At 44.8% G+C, this 18,512-nt stretch overlaps 1 protein-coding gene across 12 annotated transcripts in view; it reads left to right on the forward strand.

Moving 5' to 3' along the window:
* Positions 1-18,512, forward strand: part of invs (inversin) — a 498,042-nt gene that overhangs the window by 332,871 nt on the left and 146,659 nt on the right. For all 12 annotated transcript variants that reach the window (XM_072508926.1, XM_072508929.1, XM_072508921.1 and 9 more), the window contains one exon: positions 7,597-7,940. In XM_072508926.1, coding sequence (XP_072365027.1) covers positions 7,597-7,940 — 344 coding nt within the window. The remainder of the gene's footprint in view (positions 1-7,596; positions 7,941-18,512) is intronic.

Genomic DNA, 18,512 nt, shown 5'->3' on the forward strand with positions numbered 1-18,512 from the left:
CCTAATACATTGATGCTATTCCTTGTGATAGGCGCTAAATTTGTCAAAAATATCAATTGAATTTCCCATTCATTCTTCTGTCATGTTATTGGTTTCGATAGGTTACTTTTTTTGATTCATTTTTACTATCTTGATCATGTGTTATTTTGGAAACGTTCTCTTAAGAATCAACATGTAAAATTTGTTGAAATAATTTTTCTTCTGCCATAAAATTTTATTTTTCCAATTTTTCTGGCACAAATCAGAGCCACACTGGGTGTTCACCGCCTGCCTAACTGTACGAATCTGATCTGATCTGGAGAGGGTGATTAATCCTGTCTTATTTTATCGCTCTATCTCTGCAAATGGCTTCAGCTCTAATCAAGACGGTTTTTGATGTTACAAATATGCATCCTCATCACATGGCACAGCACTGTTAGAGCCATTGTTTTTAGTTATTTCATTCTTCACTCTCACCCTACCCCCCCCCCCCCCCCCCCCCCACAACCACCCCAAAAAGACTAGATGGGATCATTTGTTATTTTCTTTGGATAATGGGGAGGGGGTGGAATAATGTGGCTATGATTAAAGTTTCTATTTGTATCTTCCTAATATTATCTGCAATACAGAGCCTCTTTGGGTAACTTTTTCATGTGAAATGGACTGAGGGAATCTCTTGCTTTGGTCCAGTATTCTGAGGAATTAGATTTTCAAAGAACTTGCACTGAAAAGATGATAGATTGTAATTCTCTGCCCTGGTTCGACTTATACAACACAGCCTTCTATGTGGATATTAGTTACGGGTAATTATCTTTCACAACTATCTTTAGCTCATGTTCATATGAAGTAAAGATAATAAGTGGCCTTTTTTATTATGTAGAATCTTTGTATGTGGTATCCATTTAGCTCCAGACTTCATGTTTTTTTCCTGTCACGATTGAAGACTCATTTGTAAACAGTAGGATTGATTTTATTGATAGACGAGTAGAGTCAAGCGCTTGAATCTATTCCCCATATCACTGTGAAGGAAGAATTACAATCTGTTTGTACCATGTCAATGGTTATATTCAACAGTAGACATACTGATCAGAGCCGCAGGGATTGCTGCTAGCCATCACCTGCCAGACATCCAGGGTTAAGATCAATTAACTGGATTCAAGACACCAGGTATAATCAGTTCTCCTTATGGAACAAATACAACCAGATAGCAATGACAGATAAAGTTTGGAGTCTACCATGACAGATAACACTGAACAGACATCAGCCGTCATTGGCATGGATCTTGGCAAATGATGATGACACATTACATAAGTAGCTTGTCATTTGCTGTGGTTTGTGCTAATGTGACGGTTGCAGTACCATGTATTAGCATTAATCAATCATTTGCCAGCAGAACAGAATTCTACATAATATGACATTTACTGTCCGTCAGTATTCCAGTGATGAATTGCAAGTAATAGCACAAAGTACAAAGAAAAGCAACAGCAAAGTTATTGAAGGATAGTGTTTTGTACATTTAAATGCTTCGTCACACAGATGCCTCTGATATTTCTACTGTGCAGAGTGCTCCAGGATGTAACTGTCAGGTTTGTAGATTTAATACAACAAAATCATGCTTTTTTTTCCTGTCAGTTTAGTCTTGTTGGTTTTCTTTTAATGTGAGGGTGCAGAATCAGATGTTTCAATATTGTTTTATTTTGTTGATTTTATATAACCAATGATGTAAGAATTGCAGTGCTCCATGCTTGAACTTGGCCAGACAGTGAAAGATAGAATTGGAGCCACACCTTTATGCATACAGGCTTTTATTTATGGAGATACACATAACATATCATGCACCTCCAATCCTATAATCACAGTTTCTGCCTGCTTCTAATATCAGTACAGGTGAGTCCTCATCAATATCCAACACTTGATAACAATTAAACACCCAAATAATATACAATTGCATTTAGTTTCAGAGACTTAGGACAGTATTTTTCAGATGGTTGGGTTTCTCACCCTGCCACCTGAAGTATTGGCGCGTAATGCAAGCCGCTGAGATCGGCAGCCCTGCAGCCACCAATTGGCCAGCAGCTCTGTAGCCCCAGCAGCAGCAGTGGCCAGAAATGGAACTGCAAACAATCCCCACAACCTAAGTCCCAAAGGACAGAGAGGGGATTGGGTGTCTTGGTGGAGAGGTCAGGGGTGGGGTGGAAGCACCCATGGGCGACAGACATTGGGGGTGCCCAATGTGGAAAAAGTCCCTTGAGAGAGCCCCACTCCTTCCCGCCTGAGCAGGGGAATTCTGCTAGGTTTCCCCCTTGCCCCTGAACTCATTCCTATTCACTCAAAAATGAGGCCAGGCAAGAAGCAGCTCTTAAGTGGTTATTAATCAGCTGCAAACTTCTGGCAGGGTCATTAAATTCTGTCCTTACTGTTTTTAATTTGAACTGGGTCACTTTCTGAACGTCATGTCATGTTGGTTGGTTAGTTTGACTTGTTTGTAGAATAATTGTGGTTTATATAAGAAATCTAGGGCGCAATCTAATGGAAAAGTTTCTAAGTGTCATTTGTGGTGGATTTTGCAGGGAGTTTCTCCTCAGCTCTGTCGGCGAGTTCCCCACCGCTATCTAACCGCATTTAGGGAGCAATCAAATTAAATGAGAACTATGTCCCACAGTGAGTGCATTTAGCTGTATATTTCCTGCCGCTTGCAGTGCCGCAAAACACACCACTGTCGAGTAACATAACTCTGGTTAGATATGGAGCTACAGCAGGGAACCCACGGCCACGACTGCACTTAGTCCCATTTCCTGCACTGTGGAGCCCCGCTCGATGAAACTCCTCAGTTGCGTCCCGATCCTTTGAGCCCCTGACAAATCCCCGAATTTCGGTGTGTTCATGAGCTATCTAAATAATAATCTTTTGTTTATTTCCTGACTCCACAATTCTCCTCAGAGTACAGTACACAGTCAACATTCATTCTGTAGAGGATATGCATCTTTAACCTCTTTCATTGTCACCGACTGCAAAAGCAGTTTAATCTGTATTTTTCTACTTTGTGCGTTTCACTGGCAAAGTCAGTCAATGTTGCCCATCCCTAATTGTCCTCGAACTGATTGGCTTGTTAGGCTATTTCAGAGTCAACCATATTGTTGTGGACCTGGATAGGCCAGACCTGGTAAGGATGGCAGATTTCCTCCCTTAAAGTGCATGTAAACCAAATGTTTTTTTACAACGATCAATGATAGTTGCCTTTGTAACCATTACTGAGACTACCATTATTATTTCTTAATTGAATTTAAATTCGACCAACTGCCATTGTGAGATTTGAACCCATATCTCCAGAACACTATCTCAGGCCTCTGGATTACTAGTCCATGACAATACCATTACGTTACCACCCTGTTAAACTTTGTTGGAATCATTTAGAAAATACTCATGCCCCATTTCATAATCCCCTTTTCCAACTCTAAAGATTCAGTAAGTAAGTAGAATGTCCAGTGCTCTCATAGCATTCCTGCCTCTGAGCTCTGGATTCAAGTCCTATTCTAGGACTTGTTGGCCACAGAAGGAGCTTCATGAAGCAGCAAAACAGGTTGATAATCAACCTGCTAATCCTGCCCATGGCAGATGGTAAAAGTGGGATAAATTCCTGGTCAGCTATGTCTGCATCAACGGGGCCGAGGTGGAGATGGATAACAGCTTCAAATTCCTAGGGGTGCACATCACCAAAAATCTGTCCTGGTCCACCCATGTCAACGCTATCACCAAGAAAGCACAACAGTGCCTGTACTTCCTCAGGAAACTAAGGAAATTAGGCATGCCCACATTAACCCTTACCAACTTTTACAGATGCACCATAGAAAGCATCCTATCTGGCTGCATCACAGCCTGGTATGGCAACTACTCAGCCCAGGACCGCAAGAAACTTCAGAGAGTCGTGAACACAGCCCAGTCCGTCCCACGAACCTGCCTCCCATCCATTGACTCCATCTATACCTCCCGTTGCCTGGGGAAAGCGAGCAGCATAATCAAAGACCCCTCTCACCCGGCTTACTCACTTTTCCAACTTCCATCGGGCTGGAGATTCAAAGTCTGAAAACACGCACAAACAGATTCAAAAACAGCTTCTTCCCTGCTGTTACCAGACTCCTAAATGATCCTCTTATGGGCTGACCTGATTAATACTACACCCCTGTATGCTTCACCTGATGCCGGTGTCTATGTATTTACATTGTGTACCTTGTGTTGCCCTATTATGTATTTTCCTTTTATTTTATTGTACTTAATGATCTGTTTGAGCTGCTCACAGAAAAATACCTTTCACTGTACCTCGGTACACATGATAATAATCCAATCCAATGCTTGATGCTGAGTGCTATCCCTCCAGCCATAACCACTTCCCTCTCTCGATCTCTATCCAGATATCTCTCTCTCTCTTTTTCCAGCTCTCACTCTCTCTCTAGCTCTCTCTCGCTCTCTCACTCTCTCTCCAGCTCTCTCTCTCTCTCCAGCTCTCTCTCTAGCTCTCTCTCTAAGCTGAGCGAGATGCTTATGGTTGCTCACAGACTACGGTCAATTTTAAACACAGGCAGTGATTTTTATCTATGCTGACTTTCAAAATTTCCAGATTTCATCCCTGGTCTGTGCTGTTTTAGGTGATTCTAGTTGAGGCAGCAAAGAAGATAAAATGTGGAGACTTTTAACCAAAAAAAGAGCTGGTTTAGATCAGGTGGGGGTTAAAGTCCTAAAATTCAGATTTCTGCCTCGAGCTCACCCATTTGTAGGTTTAACAAAGGTGGGTGGATTACCAACCTGCTCAAAAGAGGCGTGTTGGCATTTGAAAAATTCTGACAAACTTTGTTCTTCAACTTTAACATGGTTGACTGGGTTTCTGAGACCTCTGGGAAACCCTGCAACTCCAATACTTTAAGGGCTTGTTGGACTCAAGAGCCGAGTGTTTTTCACCAACCTGCTGGATCCAGAGGCCTGCCTGGAGAACTCCCATGATTGACCTTCCCTATTAGGCCTCTGATTCCCCACCCCGTCAAATTCCCCACTCTAAACTCAGACCTATTACTTCCCCGTCACCTGCCAGGCCACCAATTAGCTCCCTCCCATGCTTCCAAACTGACCCTATCTGCCCCCTTCCAATTGTAAAGGCTACCAACCTCCTCCTCCAGCCCAGGACCCCAGAATCGGCAGTCACTGCGGGTTTGATACATTCCTTTCTCCTGCCCCCCAGTTCAGTTGCCTCCCCCAAGCCTATCAGTCAGGCTGGTTTCTGGACAAGGAACAAATTGGTGATGTCACACACACATTTTTGGGTTAAACCTCCAACATGTGCAAGAAATCCTGACTTCCATGGGTCTCCCAGGCCTTGCAAACCCGCAGTAGGTCAGGTAAATAAAAATCCAGGCCAGTAAATAACAACATTAGAATGGACAAAATTGAGCCAGTATTGCTTCTCCTAATTGCTATTGTAGAGACTGTGCTTGGAAGTGAGAATATACCCTGGCCAATGACTTAAAGGCAATGCCTAGCTTCGAGTCAAATAACTTAACCACGCTATTTATACATTAAGAATGTCAATTTGAGTGAGATACTTGGGGTACCTTGTAAGGGGCAGGGAAAATTTAAATTGGGATCATCAGGTTTCTAGCCCATCCTCTCTGGCACAGCCTAATCCACTTATGTCTACAATAGACAATAGGATCTAGTAATCCTAAATCATAACATTATTTTAATATAAACTTATAGAACTGATTTGCCCATGCAGGTGCTCCTGGTGAGGGGCAGTGTGATTGGGAATTTGCAGGCCTGAAGATTTTCATTTTCCATTCAACTAATAATTGGATAAGTTGACTGTGAGCAGATGATTTTCTGATCAGTGCTTCCTGGCAGCATTTGATTCATAAATCAATTATATTACAAAGGGTATGCAACACAGAAACAGGCCTTTTGGCCCAACCAATCCATGCCAGTGTTTATACTGTACTGAAGCCTCCTCCCATCTGTCCTCGTGTATACGACTGTAACCATCTATTCCCTTCTCCCTCATATCATAGATCATAGAATTTACAATGCAGAAGGAGGTCATTCGGCCCATCGAGTCTGCACCGGTTCTTGGAAAGAGCACCCCACTTAAGCTCACACCTCCACCCTATCCCAGTAACCCCACCTAACCTAAGGGCAAATTAGCATGGCCAATCCACCTAACCTGCACATCTTTGGACTGTGGGAGGAAACCGGAGCACCCGGAAGAAACCCACGCAGACACGGGGCGAACGTCAGACTCCGCACAGACAGTGACCCCAGCCGGGAATCGAACCTGGGACGCTGGAGCTGTGAAGCAACTGTGCTAACCACTATGCTACCATGCTGCCCCACTATGCTCTATGCTACCGTGCTGCCCCACGGCTTCTCCTTAAATGCACCTGCCTTATTCACTTTAACCTCTCTTTAGGTAAGAGATTTCTTCTGAATTCCCTCCTGGATTTCCTGGTGACTATGTTATGTTGATGGCTTCTTGTTATGATTTTCCCCACAAGAAGAAACATTGCGGCGTGGTGGAGGGACCTGTTGGAATTCTTGACTCTTGAGAAGGTTATGTTTGGATAGAGGGGAAGGATGGAGGGGTTCTACAATTCATGGGCATTATTCATTATGCATTTTCAAGAACTGGATAACATCGAACATTAGTTGGAGGGGGTGGGTGGGAGAGTTGGGGTGAGGGGACTGTGTGTGTTAATGGTGACTATGGGTGATTCCTGATTCCTTTTAGTCATTTGTTTATATGAACATGCGGGCTAATGTTTGGGGTTTGGTGGGAGGATGAGATTGTGGTTATTGATATGGGGATTGACATATTTGTTACTGATTATTGTTTATTGTTGGTGGGTGTAAATTTGGGCGAAAATGTGAAAAAGGAGAATAAAAATATTTTTTTTTAAAAGAAGAAATATTGCATAAAATCTTTCATAATTTTAAAAACCTCTATTATATCACTCCTCGGCTTTTTTTGAGAGAAAAGAGACCTACCCTGTCAATCTTTTCCTGATGTATATACCCACATATTACTGATATCATCCTTGTAAATAGCCTCTGCACCCTCTGCAGTGCATCCAAAGTTTTTTTATATAATTACGACACCGTTCTTTAAATGCGGTCTAACCAATGTTTGATAATATTTATGAAAGCCATTGATTCCTTTCATGCAATCGATATGTTGTCAGGTGTGATGGCATCTTATACTATCTGAAACCACCTATTCATCTTTTTTCACCTTTAACAAGCTACTACAGGTTGAGTATCCTTTATTCAAAATGCTTGGGGCCGAGAATGTTTCGAATTTTGGAATACCAAGCTACAAAGATCCTCGGACACTGCTCGGAGTTGGTGGTCAGTGTTGTGTATCAGGGAATCGGGTATCAGGTTCAATTCTTTCAGGGCCACAAACCCATGCCGTCAATCGGAAGGATATACACACGCACGTGTGTTCGGCTACAGGAACGGCACAGTGCTTGTAACAGCCGACACTGAAAAAATGCATTTTTCAGAACTTTTTGAATTTTGGAATTCCGAATAAGGGGTACTCAACGTATAGCTTGTTTCTCTTGTCTTTAATTGTAGGAAACGTGAGGAGGAGAATAAAAGGAAGGAAGCAGAGTTTCAGAAGGAAAAGAAGAGATTGGAATCTGAGTTAAGTGTACAGCAGGAAGCAGTAAATCTAGAAGTAAATTGCCAAATTGCAGATGCTAATCCAGTAAACCAGGAGAGCATTTCCCCTACCATCATTTCCAATCAGGACCAATTGCAGCTGAGAATTAGGGAAGACTCTAAGAGAAGATCTAAAAGCAGATCTGAAGGAAAAGCAAGTGTAAGGCCTCTATTGCAATCTTGGAGGAGTATGGACACCATTCGGAGTCAACCTTCACCTGGAGAAGCTGGAAAAAGAGAGATGAGGATGGGAAAAGGTAAGATAGCTTTCAGTACATAGTTTACACACATTAATGAAGAATATTTGTATTAGCTATGACATTGTTTTCTGTAATATGGCAAAATACCTAATGCCATAAATGTGTAATTTTTATAGATCTACTCTGGCATTGTTTAGTCATGGATTTATAATAGAGGTTGTTATACTATATAACACAATATATATTAGACACTGATTTTGGGTGTTTATGACAAACTGTAATCTGCGTAAACCACATTACATGGTTCATGATATGACTTTCCTTGTGTTTTGGGAATAATATTCAAGATTCTGTCCATTTTTCCATGAAAACAAAATTGTCGACTTCAACCAGACCCCACCCCAAATATTATAACTCTCCTCTCATTTGGTTTACTGGTTGATGGGGTCTAACAAAAAGCTTCACTTTCCCTTTTTATGTCTCTTAAAAATTTTATCCTTGTTTTTAAATTCTTCTATGGCCTCAAATCTCCCTATCTCGATAATCTCCCACCATACAACCCTCTGACTTATCGGCATGCCTCTACTTCTGGTCTCTTTGAACATTCCCAAATTTAGTTGCTTCAACACTGGTGGCTGTGAAATCTGGAATTTCCTTGCTAAATCTGTCCATCTCTCTGTCTCTTTTTTCGTACAAACTTCACAGAGACAGTCACCCAAGGCAAGAATCGATCCCAGGTCACTGGCGCATGAGGCAGCAGTGCTAAACCCTGTGCCACCATACATTGTTGGTGGAATTTATGTATTTCCTTCCTAAACTTAATATTGTTTCATATAGTTTTATCGTCTACTGCTAATTTGAAGCAATTTAAATCAAATTACTGGACAATTCAATGTTTTGACTGTCTTTGTTGTTTACTGTTTTTTTCATGAGTTAGACATGGATGTTGGGGATTATACCAATATGTATAATAATCTTTTATTGTCACAAGTATGAAGTTACTGTGAAAAGCCCTTAGTCGCCACATTCTGCCGCCTGTTCGGGTAAGCTGGTACAGGAATTGAACCCGCACTGCTGGCCTTGTTCTGCATTACAAACCAACTGTCTAGCCCACTGAGCTAAACCAGCCCTTCCCTACCTGGTTTATAGTTTGTGAATATTGGAACGGCAGACAACGCTAAAATCTGAAAACAGATCTCAATCCATTGGGTGAATGGGCCTCTGCTTGGTAAATAATGTTTAACTTCGAATAGTGTAGGATTACTTGCATGACTTGCCTAATGTTAAATAGGTACAAACCCTACAGAGAGCAAAACATGGTGAAAGGGAGAGATACTTATATTTATGCGTCACACGGACTGTTTGTGGGCATTGCCACAAAGCTATAGGTAAACCAGGTTGTAGTTACAGGAAATTCCCTAAAAGGTAAAGCATGCCATTTGTCCTTGGTTAAGCTTCAGTTAGAATATTGTGTCCAGTTTTCACTTGTAGGCCATCCTTACCCAGTCTACATGTGACGCAAGACCCACATCAATGTAGTTGACTCTTAACTGCCCACTGATGTAACTGATCAAGCCACTCAGTTCAAGGGCAATTAAGGATGGCAACACATGGTGACCTGGCTAGCAATGCCCCCATCCCATGAAAGAATTTTAAAAAAACAGGGCTTGCACTTACAAGTTATGTAAGAGCAGAAAAGGACTGGTTCCTTGTTTCCCAAATGTACCTGTAGAACAAGTTGCCAGTTTGAATGGTGGATAAGGCAGTAAGGATATGCAGCTGTTTCTGTCTCCACTGGTTAGCATCTGCTGTCTCTAGTGTGTCACCTTTTCCTGAAAGAGAGAGAGAGTGAAGTGTTTCAGTGAATGTAGTGCAATTTGTTTGGTGATATTGCTGCCATGGTTAAATAGTGTGTCCAGTGAGATGTGGTTGTGAGATTTGCAGTGCGAGGGTGAGGTAAAACTGTGCGAGGGTGAGGTAAAACTATCAATGTTATGTATGAGTCCTGATTGACATTGTTGGTTGGTGAATGATGAGCGCAGTTGCAAAGGCTATTGTTGGCCAGTTAGTGTGATATGGTTTTTGAACTTGTATTAACAGATCCTGATATCTCGTGTGAGATCATTGAACTTCTTATGGCTCTGTATTCAGGTCCTTGGGCTGAAATCCTGCCATTAACAGCTCTCTGATCCCACTGCCTTTTCAGAGTTTGCCTGGAGAGCCTCTAGGAGCTCTGCACCAAGGCCTTCAATATAACATTAGAAAATCTTGGAGCCTGCTCTCTCCCAAATTGTGCTGTTATGATATATTTTTCCGTGTCAGAATGAGGTCCATAATGGCTTTCACCACCTCTTCCAGCCACAATGCACGATGCAGGGCAGCTTGAAGTGGTGCTACCCTCTCACAATTTTGGAGGCTCGACTGAGGTGCTCAACAACTCAATAATGTATTTAGTACTGGCTGCAAGCTGCTTTTAAGTAATGTACAGGCAGCACCAAGTTACCTGCTGCCTGCATCGGAAGCAACAGACACAGGTTAATCCCACATTTTGATCACCATGTCTATTTTCGGGGGCTATCAAATTTCAGCTCCTTTGCCCTTTGCATTTGTATTTTTCTTTACTCGGTTTATTACATCCTTCTTAGGTTTTTCTGTTTTTTAAGCATAATTTTACATTGGTTCTGAAATTCTCTTATTCTCATTTTATTGAGGTTCATATCATAGAATCATAGAGTTCCTACAGTGCAGAAGGAGGCCATTCGGCCCATCATGTCTGCACCGACCCTCCGAAGGAGCACCCCACCCAGGCCCCACCCTATTCCCGTAACCCCACCTAACCTTTATTTTACACTAAGGGGTAATTTAACATAGCCAATTCACCTAACCTGCGCATCTTTGTACTATGGGAGGAAACCGGAGCACCCGGAGAAAACCCACCCAGTCACCCAAGGCTGGAATTGAACCCAGGTCCCTGGCGCTGTGAGGCAGCAGTGCTAACCATTGTGCCACCATGCCGCCCCCAAGGTTAGTTCTCTTGCAAGTGTAGTTTGAGCAGGATACACTTGTAGGGTGCAACGCACACTGAAACTTTAATTCATAGATAAACATGGCAAAGTAAGAGAAAATGAAACTGGTAGCTTCTCAAAAGCTGATTGATAACAACATATCTGAAGCCTCTCACATAATAATGAATCCACTGTAGAGAGACCATTTTGTAACTAAATAACTTAAATGATCAAATTTTAATTTTTAATAGACTAGATAGAGGACCTGGTTCATGGCCTATGCTTGCAGATAAGTCCAGTGCCTGAGTAGGGATTGGTGAAATCATGAGGAAGCATGATTGTGCATGCAGGACATATCTCCTTTTTCCTTTCGGTATGATCTCAAATAAAGTCCAGCTACAAAATAAGGAAAGGGAGGAGGGAATGCCTCTGGAGCCTGTAACACGCCTCATTATATAATTGAAAGTCAATAATGTGTATCCTCGATTACAAGAACGAAAAGAAAGGCCAACTTCATGTATTAAATTAAAAGGCGTTATCCATAATTCAGCCCACACAATGGATATTTATCGTTCTACATAGGTGGTAAATCAGAATTTTCTTGTCAATAGACGCTTATTTTCAGCTGTCAGTGCGGAAATGCATTTCAATATGTAATGGCACTGTACACTTGTAAGAAATCTCTCAATGCCCTTATATTTTGATTATTGATAGAAATCTATAAAACATAATTGTTCTAATTTACTTTCCGTGGCCTCTGCATTGCGTTGAAATCCATCTTTCTTTAAAGAATATGGTGGAATAAATGTATTGCAATTGCATCTCTTAGCCCCTCTCACGTTCCAACTTGGAGGGTGGGTAGTTGCTTTGTTTCTGCCTTAAGCCAGATTTGCAGACTCAACAAGAGAGTCACTTGAGGCAATTGAGCTGAGGCATTTACTAGGGTATGAGTGAGTACTTTACTGCGTTTGATGCAAGATGGGGGCTGGCATTTGCATCTAATGATGCAGATGCCTGCCAGTGGAAAAGCATCAGTTGACCTACTCTAATTTTAGATGGTCAGCAATGGAGGGTGCCAACATAGACACAGAAGTAGGCCAGTCAGCTCCTTGAGCTTGTTCCATCACTGTGGGGAAACCATAAACCAAAATAAGCCCGTTTATTGAATGACCCCCAATAAGTTACAAATCTTTGTAGCTTTTACTTTAACGTGAACCAGAATCGATGCAAATTAAACATGAATTAATGGGCATATAGGCTGGGATTCTCCGACCCCGCGCCCGGTCGGAGAATCCTCGTGCCCCAATGTCAGCCCGCCGATTCTCAGGCGCCCGGGGGAGCGCCGCCACCGGTCGGGGGCCGTTGATAGCGGCCCCTCCCCGGCGATTCTCCGGGCCGAGTGTTCCGAGTTCGGCCGAGTCCCGCTGGCGTGGGTTACGTATGGTCCCACCCGGCGGGACCTCGGAATTCTGGCTGCGGGAGCCGTCCTGGTGGGGAGGGCGGGGGTATCCGACCCCGGGGTAGGGCCTCAACGGTGGCCTGGCCCGCGATCAGGGCCTACCGATCAGCGGGCAGGCTAGTTCCGTGGGGGGCCTATGTTCATCCGCGCCGGGCCCCTGTAGGACTCCGTGGTGCACATGCACGGACTCACGCCGGCTGTGGCACGCTGGCTTTCGGGCTCCGGAGCTGCGGACACCACTCCGGCGCCGTACTAGCACCCTAGGAAGGGGTGAATACCTGCCAATTGAGGCCCGTTGACGCCGGAGTGGCTCGCGCCGCTTTTCACGCCAGCATCAGACTTGGCCGCGAGATTGGAGAATCCCGGCCATAATACTTCACAAGACAAAGATATGTCTTGCGCAGGTACAAGTACCACCATCATTCCCCATAGATATGTGGGACAAGGTGGTTAAACATTTGTAGTATGCTGTTCTTTATTCATGGAGGGTGGGTCAGGAGTTCTATCCGACATCAACTTTCACCTTTGAGTTTCACAGGTATGGGGCGAAATTCTCCGGAAATGGCGCGATGTCCGCCGACTGGCGCCCAAAACGGCGCAAATCAGACGGGCATCACGCCACCCCAAAGGTGCGGAATGCTCCGCATCTTTAGGGGCCGAGCCCCAACCTTAAGGGGCTAGGTCGACGCCGGACAAATTTCCGCCCCGCCAGCTGGCGGAAAAGGCCTTTGGTGCCCCGCCAGCTGGCGCGGAAATGACATCTCCGGGCGGCGCATGCGCGGGAGCGTCAGCGGCCGCTGACAGCATTCCCACGCATGCGCAGTGGAGGGAGTCTCATCTGCCTCCGCCATGGTGGAGACCGTGGCGGAGGCGGAAGGGAAAGAGTGCCCCCACGGCACAGGCCCGCCCGCGGATCGGTGGGCCTCGATCACGGGCCAGGCCACCGTGGGGGCACCCCCCGGGGCCAGATCGCGGCGGGACTTCGGCCCATCCGGGCCGGAGAATCGCGCGTGGGGGCCCGCCAACCGGCGCGGCGCGATTCCCGCCCCCGCCAAATCTCCGTGCCGGAGACTTAAGCAACCGGCGGGGGCGGGATTCACGCCAGCCCCCGGCAATTCTCCGACCCGGCGGGGTGTCGGAGAATCTCGCCCATGATTCTCATCAACAACGCACACTTTTACTCTCTCCCACGGGTCATGACAGTCGTGAGGATGTAGCTTTCCAGAGTTCCTTTTCAACCATTAACACCACAGTTCTTCTGGAAAAACATCCTGCTTTTTAGCGCTTCTTCAGCCTATTGGGACAGATCTCCAGGTATCAGACGTTCTTAACCAGTTTGCACAGTGCCTCCAGAGCTCCTGTCTTTTCTGCCAAAAGCTTTTCATGAGACAGGTTTCCTTTCTTTCCTCCCTGAAGTTTGGTCTGTTTCACTTTCTATCTGCATCTGTGTGTTGATTGCCTTCACCCTCCAGTTCTCCTGTTGCATCTTAACTTCCTTTCTGTTGGTACTACTTCCAAGTCCAGGACCGCCAGGTCACTGGGCTAGTATTTCTTATTGTACAAGAAGAATTGAGGAACTCTTAAAAGCCTTTTTCAAACATTCTCAAAACAAATTACAGATTCTATAGAAATGATAAAGATATTACAAATTTTCTTTACTGTACTGCTCCTGGGTCTAAAGTCACACTGATCTACCACCCACCTTGGTTCTATATCCCTTGATCCTCTTACAGCACAAAAATCTATTGATCTGTCTTGCAAGTTTTAATTCACTCTGCATCTGAAGCCTTTTTAGGAGCGAGTTCCAGATTTCTATTAATCTTGCTGTGGAAAACTGTTTCCTGATTTCACTCTCAAATGGCTTGGCTCAATTTTGTTATGCCCATCTCCACTTCTACCTCAGCCAATCTACTACTACTGATACTCGTGCCCATTCTTTGTCATCCCAGATTTAACTTATCCAAAGCTTTCCTGGATTGCCTCGCATCTTCTACCCTCTGTCATCTTCAACTCACCAAAAATGTGCTCCTGGTATTCTATCCAGTCCAAAGTTTCAGTAATGGGAAATAAATAAGAATAGAAGTCAACATGGGAGAACAACTTGACAATTACATAATAAGGTTTAAAATAATGATGTGAGAAAGCTGTAAGCAAGGTAGTAGATTGGAAAAGCTAATTAAGGGCATCATAATAAAACTTGGCATGGCAAATGATAAAAAATGTTGGCAGATTAAGAGATAGAACAGCAGCGGGAAAAATTCAAATGGTGATCAATATATATATTCTGTGCTTTTTATAAAGCAAGAATAAAGAAAAAGCATGATAGATACAGGAGAACCAGTAGATGTAATATACTTGGATTGCCTAAAGCCTTCGATAAGGTGCCACACACAAGGCCACTTAATAGGATAAGGGCCCATGGTGTTGGGGGTAATATATTAGCATAGATAGGGGATAGCTAACTAGTAGAAGAAAAGAGAATTGAGGTAAGAAGGGCATTTTCATTATGGTAATCTATAACTAGTGGAGTGCCACAGGAATCAGTGCTGGGGCCACAATTATTTACAATATGTATTAATGACTTTGATGAAGGAAGTGAATGGATTACTACCAAGTTTGTGGATAACACAGAAATAGGTGGGAAGGCAAGTGGTGTGAATGAAACATTAACGGGGGGGATGTGTGTCACAGCACCTGCGGGTCCACCATGCCAACCTCTGCACCATGTGGTCCTGTTCCGGGGGCAACCACAGCCCACCTGCCTCACCGACCACCCATAAATTCCACTGACCGCGGAGGCCTCTGGCCATGCGGCTGAAGGCTATAGCTAATTGGGAATTGGCAATCGTAGTTAAGTGAGCACGTCACACATCCCAAGTGCAACCCGTGGGTAGGCGGGCCATATCGCATGTGGAGTTTACTTCCGAGCATCCCAATCAGACTGTGATGCCTGGACACTGTGCCTGAACGCTGCAGTAGGCAACACCACGGATGCAGCGGCCAACATCCGAACACCCAGGGGCTGGCCCCAGCACCGGGGACATTTCTGCGCCCAGAGAGTGGGGATGTGCATCAGGAAGGGTACCAACACCCAGTTTGCGGATGCCCTATTTGCCCGGGCAGAAAGCTATATAAACTTTGACATGGTCCAGGCCCAACAGGATGCCAGGGCAGCAGGATTCTCCGCCATTTACGGGTTGCCCCATGTCATGGGCTAATAGGTGGCACCCATGTCACCCTGCACTCATCGGGCTGCCAGGGAGTGCCCTACATCAACAGGAATGGGTAAAACTCCCTGAACATACAGCTTGTGTACGACTATCATATGAAGATCATGCACATGTGTGCACGGCCTCTTTCAGAACCACCCCAGGATGGCCAGTTGGCTCTTGGGGGATAAGGGGGACCTGCGGAGGATCTGGCTAATGACACCAGTACGGAAGCCAGTGACCGATGCAGAGACCCGATACAACGAGCCCATGCAACCAGCTGGTCTGTAATTGAGCAGTGCAGCAGACTGCTCAATATGCGGTTCTGATGCCTCGTCTGCTCTGGTGGTGCCCTGCATTACACTCCCCAGAGGGTCTCCCACTTTCTGGTGGTCTGCTGTGTAATCCAAAACCTGGCACAGCAGCTGGCCACAGGAGAAGGATGAGGCGAGGAGGCACTGGACCAGGGAGGCTCTCACCTTCGTCCCTTCACATAGGACACGGCCCCGTCCATCATTCCCTCTATGCCAAGCCCCCCCCACCTCCAGGGTCTGTGTAATGTCACTCCAGGGTGATGGGACTGGTCAGTACTGTCAGTGGGCCACGGTCGAGGACAGGGGCGTGATGATAACCCGCAGAGTATGCGCATACCACCACAATCAGTCCACAGCAGACGCCATCTCACTGACCATACACTCATCCCTAGAGCACCTTGACAACAAGGTCTCCTATGTCAGACTCCTATTCATTGACTTCAGCTCCGCTTTCAACACCATAATCCTAGCCAATCTCATAGCAAAGCTCCAAAACCTAGCACTTGTTCCTCCCTCTGCAAGTGGATCCTCGACTTCTGGACTCATAGACCACAATCAGTAAGGATAAACAACAACACCTCCTCCACGATAGTCCTCAATACCGGGACCCCGCAAGGCTGCGTACTTATCCCCCTGCTATACTCCCTGTACATACACGATTATACACACACGACTGTGTGGCAAAATTTGGTCCAACTCCCATCCACAAGTTTGCTGATGACACGACCGTAGTGGGTCGGATCTCAAAAAATGAGTCAAATTACAGAAGAGAGATAGAGAACCTGGTGGAGCGGTGTAACAGCAACAATCTCTCCCTCAATGCCAGCAAAACTAAAGATCTGGTCATTGACTTCAGGAAGCAAAATATTGTACACACCCCTGTCAGCATCAATGGGGCTGAGGTGGATATGGTTGACAGCTTAAAATTCCTAGGTGTGCACATCACCAACAATCTGTCCTGGTCCACCAACGTTGATGCTACGGCCAAGAAAGCACAACAGCACCTGTACTTTCTCAGAAACTAAGGAAATTCGGCATGTCCACATTGACTCTTACCAACCTTTACAGATGCACCATAGAAAGCATCCTATCTGGTTGTATCACAGCCTGGTATGGCAACTACTCGGCCCAAGACCATAAGAAACTCTAGAGAGTCGTGAACACAGCCGAATCAATCACACAAACCCGCCTCCCATCCATTGATTCTGTCTACACTTCCCGCTGCCTTGGGAAAGCGAGCAGCATAATCAAAGACGCTCCCATACGGATTATTCACTCTTCCAACTTCTTCCATCGGGCAGGAGATACAAAATTCTGAGAACACACACTACCAGATTCAAAAACAATTTCTTCCCCGCTGACACCTGAATAGCCCTCTTATGGACTGATCATTTTTTAAAAAAAATTTAGAGTACCCAAATTCATTTTTTCCAAACAAGGGGCAATTTAGCATGGCCAATCCACCTACCCTGCACATCATTGGGTTGTGGGGGCGAAACCCACGCAAACACGAGGAGAATGTCCAAACTCCACACAGACAGGGACTTGGAGCCAGGATCGAACCTGAGACCTCGGCGCCCTGAGGCAGCAGTGCTAGCCACTGCGCCACACTGCTGCCTTTATGGACTGATATGACCTCTTCACATATCTTCTCTACTGGGTAGTACTGCACTCCTCTATGCCTCACCCGATGCCTGTGTCTTTGTATTTACATTGTGTATTTATGTATACCCTATTTTCTTTTCATGTATGGCACGATCTGTCTGGACTGTGCGCAGAATAATACCTTTCACTGTACCTCGGTACACGTGACAATATAAACAAATCCAAATCCAGGGAGCTGAGCGCTGGTGCTCCTCATTCAGTGCCATAGTCTGACCCTTGCCTATTTGCTGAGTGCTCTCTCACACCCTTTACCTACACATGGTGTGACGCGGAAGAGTCCAGGACCTCCATGTCTAGGGAGGTGCGGCTGAGGCATGATACTGGTGCTCGGCCCTGTCATGAGAATGTCGCTTTAAGAAATGTTTGGCTGCTCATATTACTGCAGTGACGTCAGAGTATGGGTGGAGCTGAGCTGTCTGTCAACTTTTTACTTTCGTTTTAGGCTGCTACAGGGTGTGTTTTAGTTTCGTTTTCAGTGTTGGAGCTTAAGCCAGATAGTGCAGTTGATCTCTCTGCCATGAAAAGATTATCTCTTGATTATTTGGTGAATTCAGAATTATAAATGTTCTCAGTAGTGAATGTAAACCTAATGTGCTTCTGTTGAAAAGTGTTTCTTCTATCTTCTGGATGTTGTTTGGGAAGTTATTAAGGATTACTTAGTGTTGTATTCTTTGGGGGTTGTATTTGAATTGATGGTTACTAAGATGTTCACTATATGTTTCAAAAAGGTTAACTTGAGTTCATAGAATAAACATTGTTTTGCTTTAAAAATTACTTTTCCATCTCTGCTGTACCACACCTATAGAGTGGGCCGTGTGCTCCCCATACCACAATCTATTAAAGGTTGTGGGTCAGGTGAACTCCATGATACACTTTGGGGTTCTCTAAACCCTGACCCATAACAAATTGGGGGCTCAAGGGAGATAAAAGTCTATCTATTGGATTGGCTTAGTGAACTTAAAGACAGTGAGGCGTGA

Source organism: Scyliorhinus torazame, chromosome 6, assembly GCF_047496885.1.
Source record: "Scyliorhinus torazame isolate Kashiwa2021f chromosome 6, sScyTor2.1, whole genome shotgun sequence".
In the NCBI taxonomy this organism is placed as follows: domain Eukaryota; kingdom Metazoa; phylum Chordata; class Chondrichthyes; order Carcharhiniformes; family Scyliorhinidae; genus Scyliorhinus; species Scyliorhinus torazame.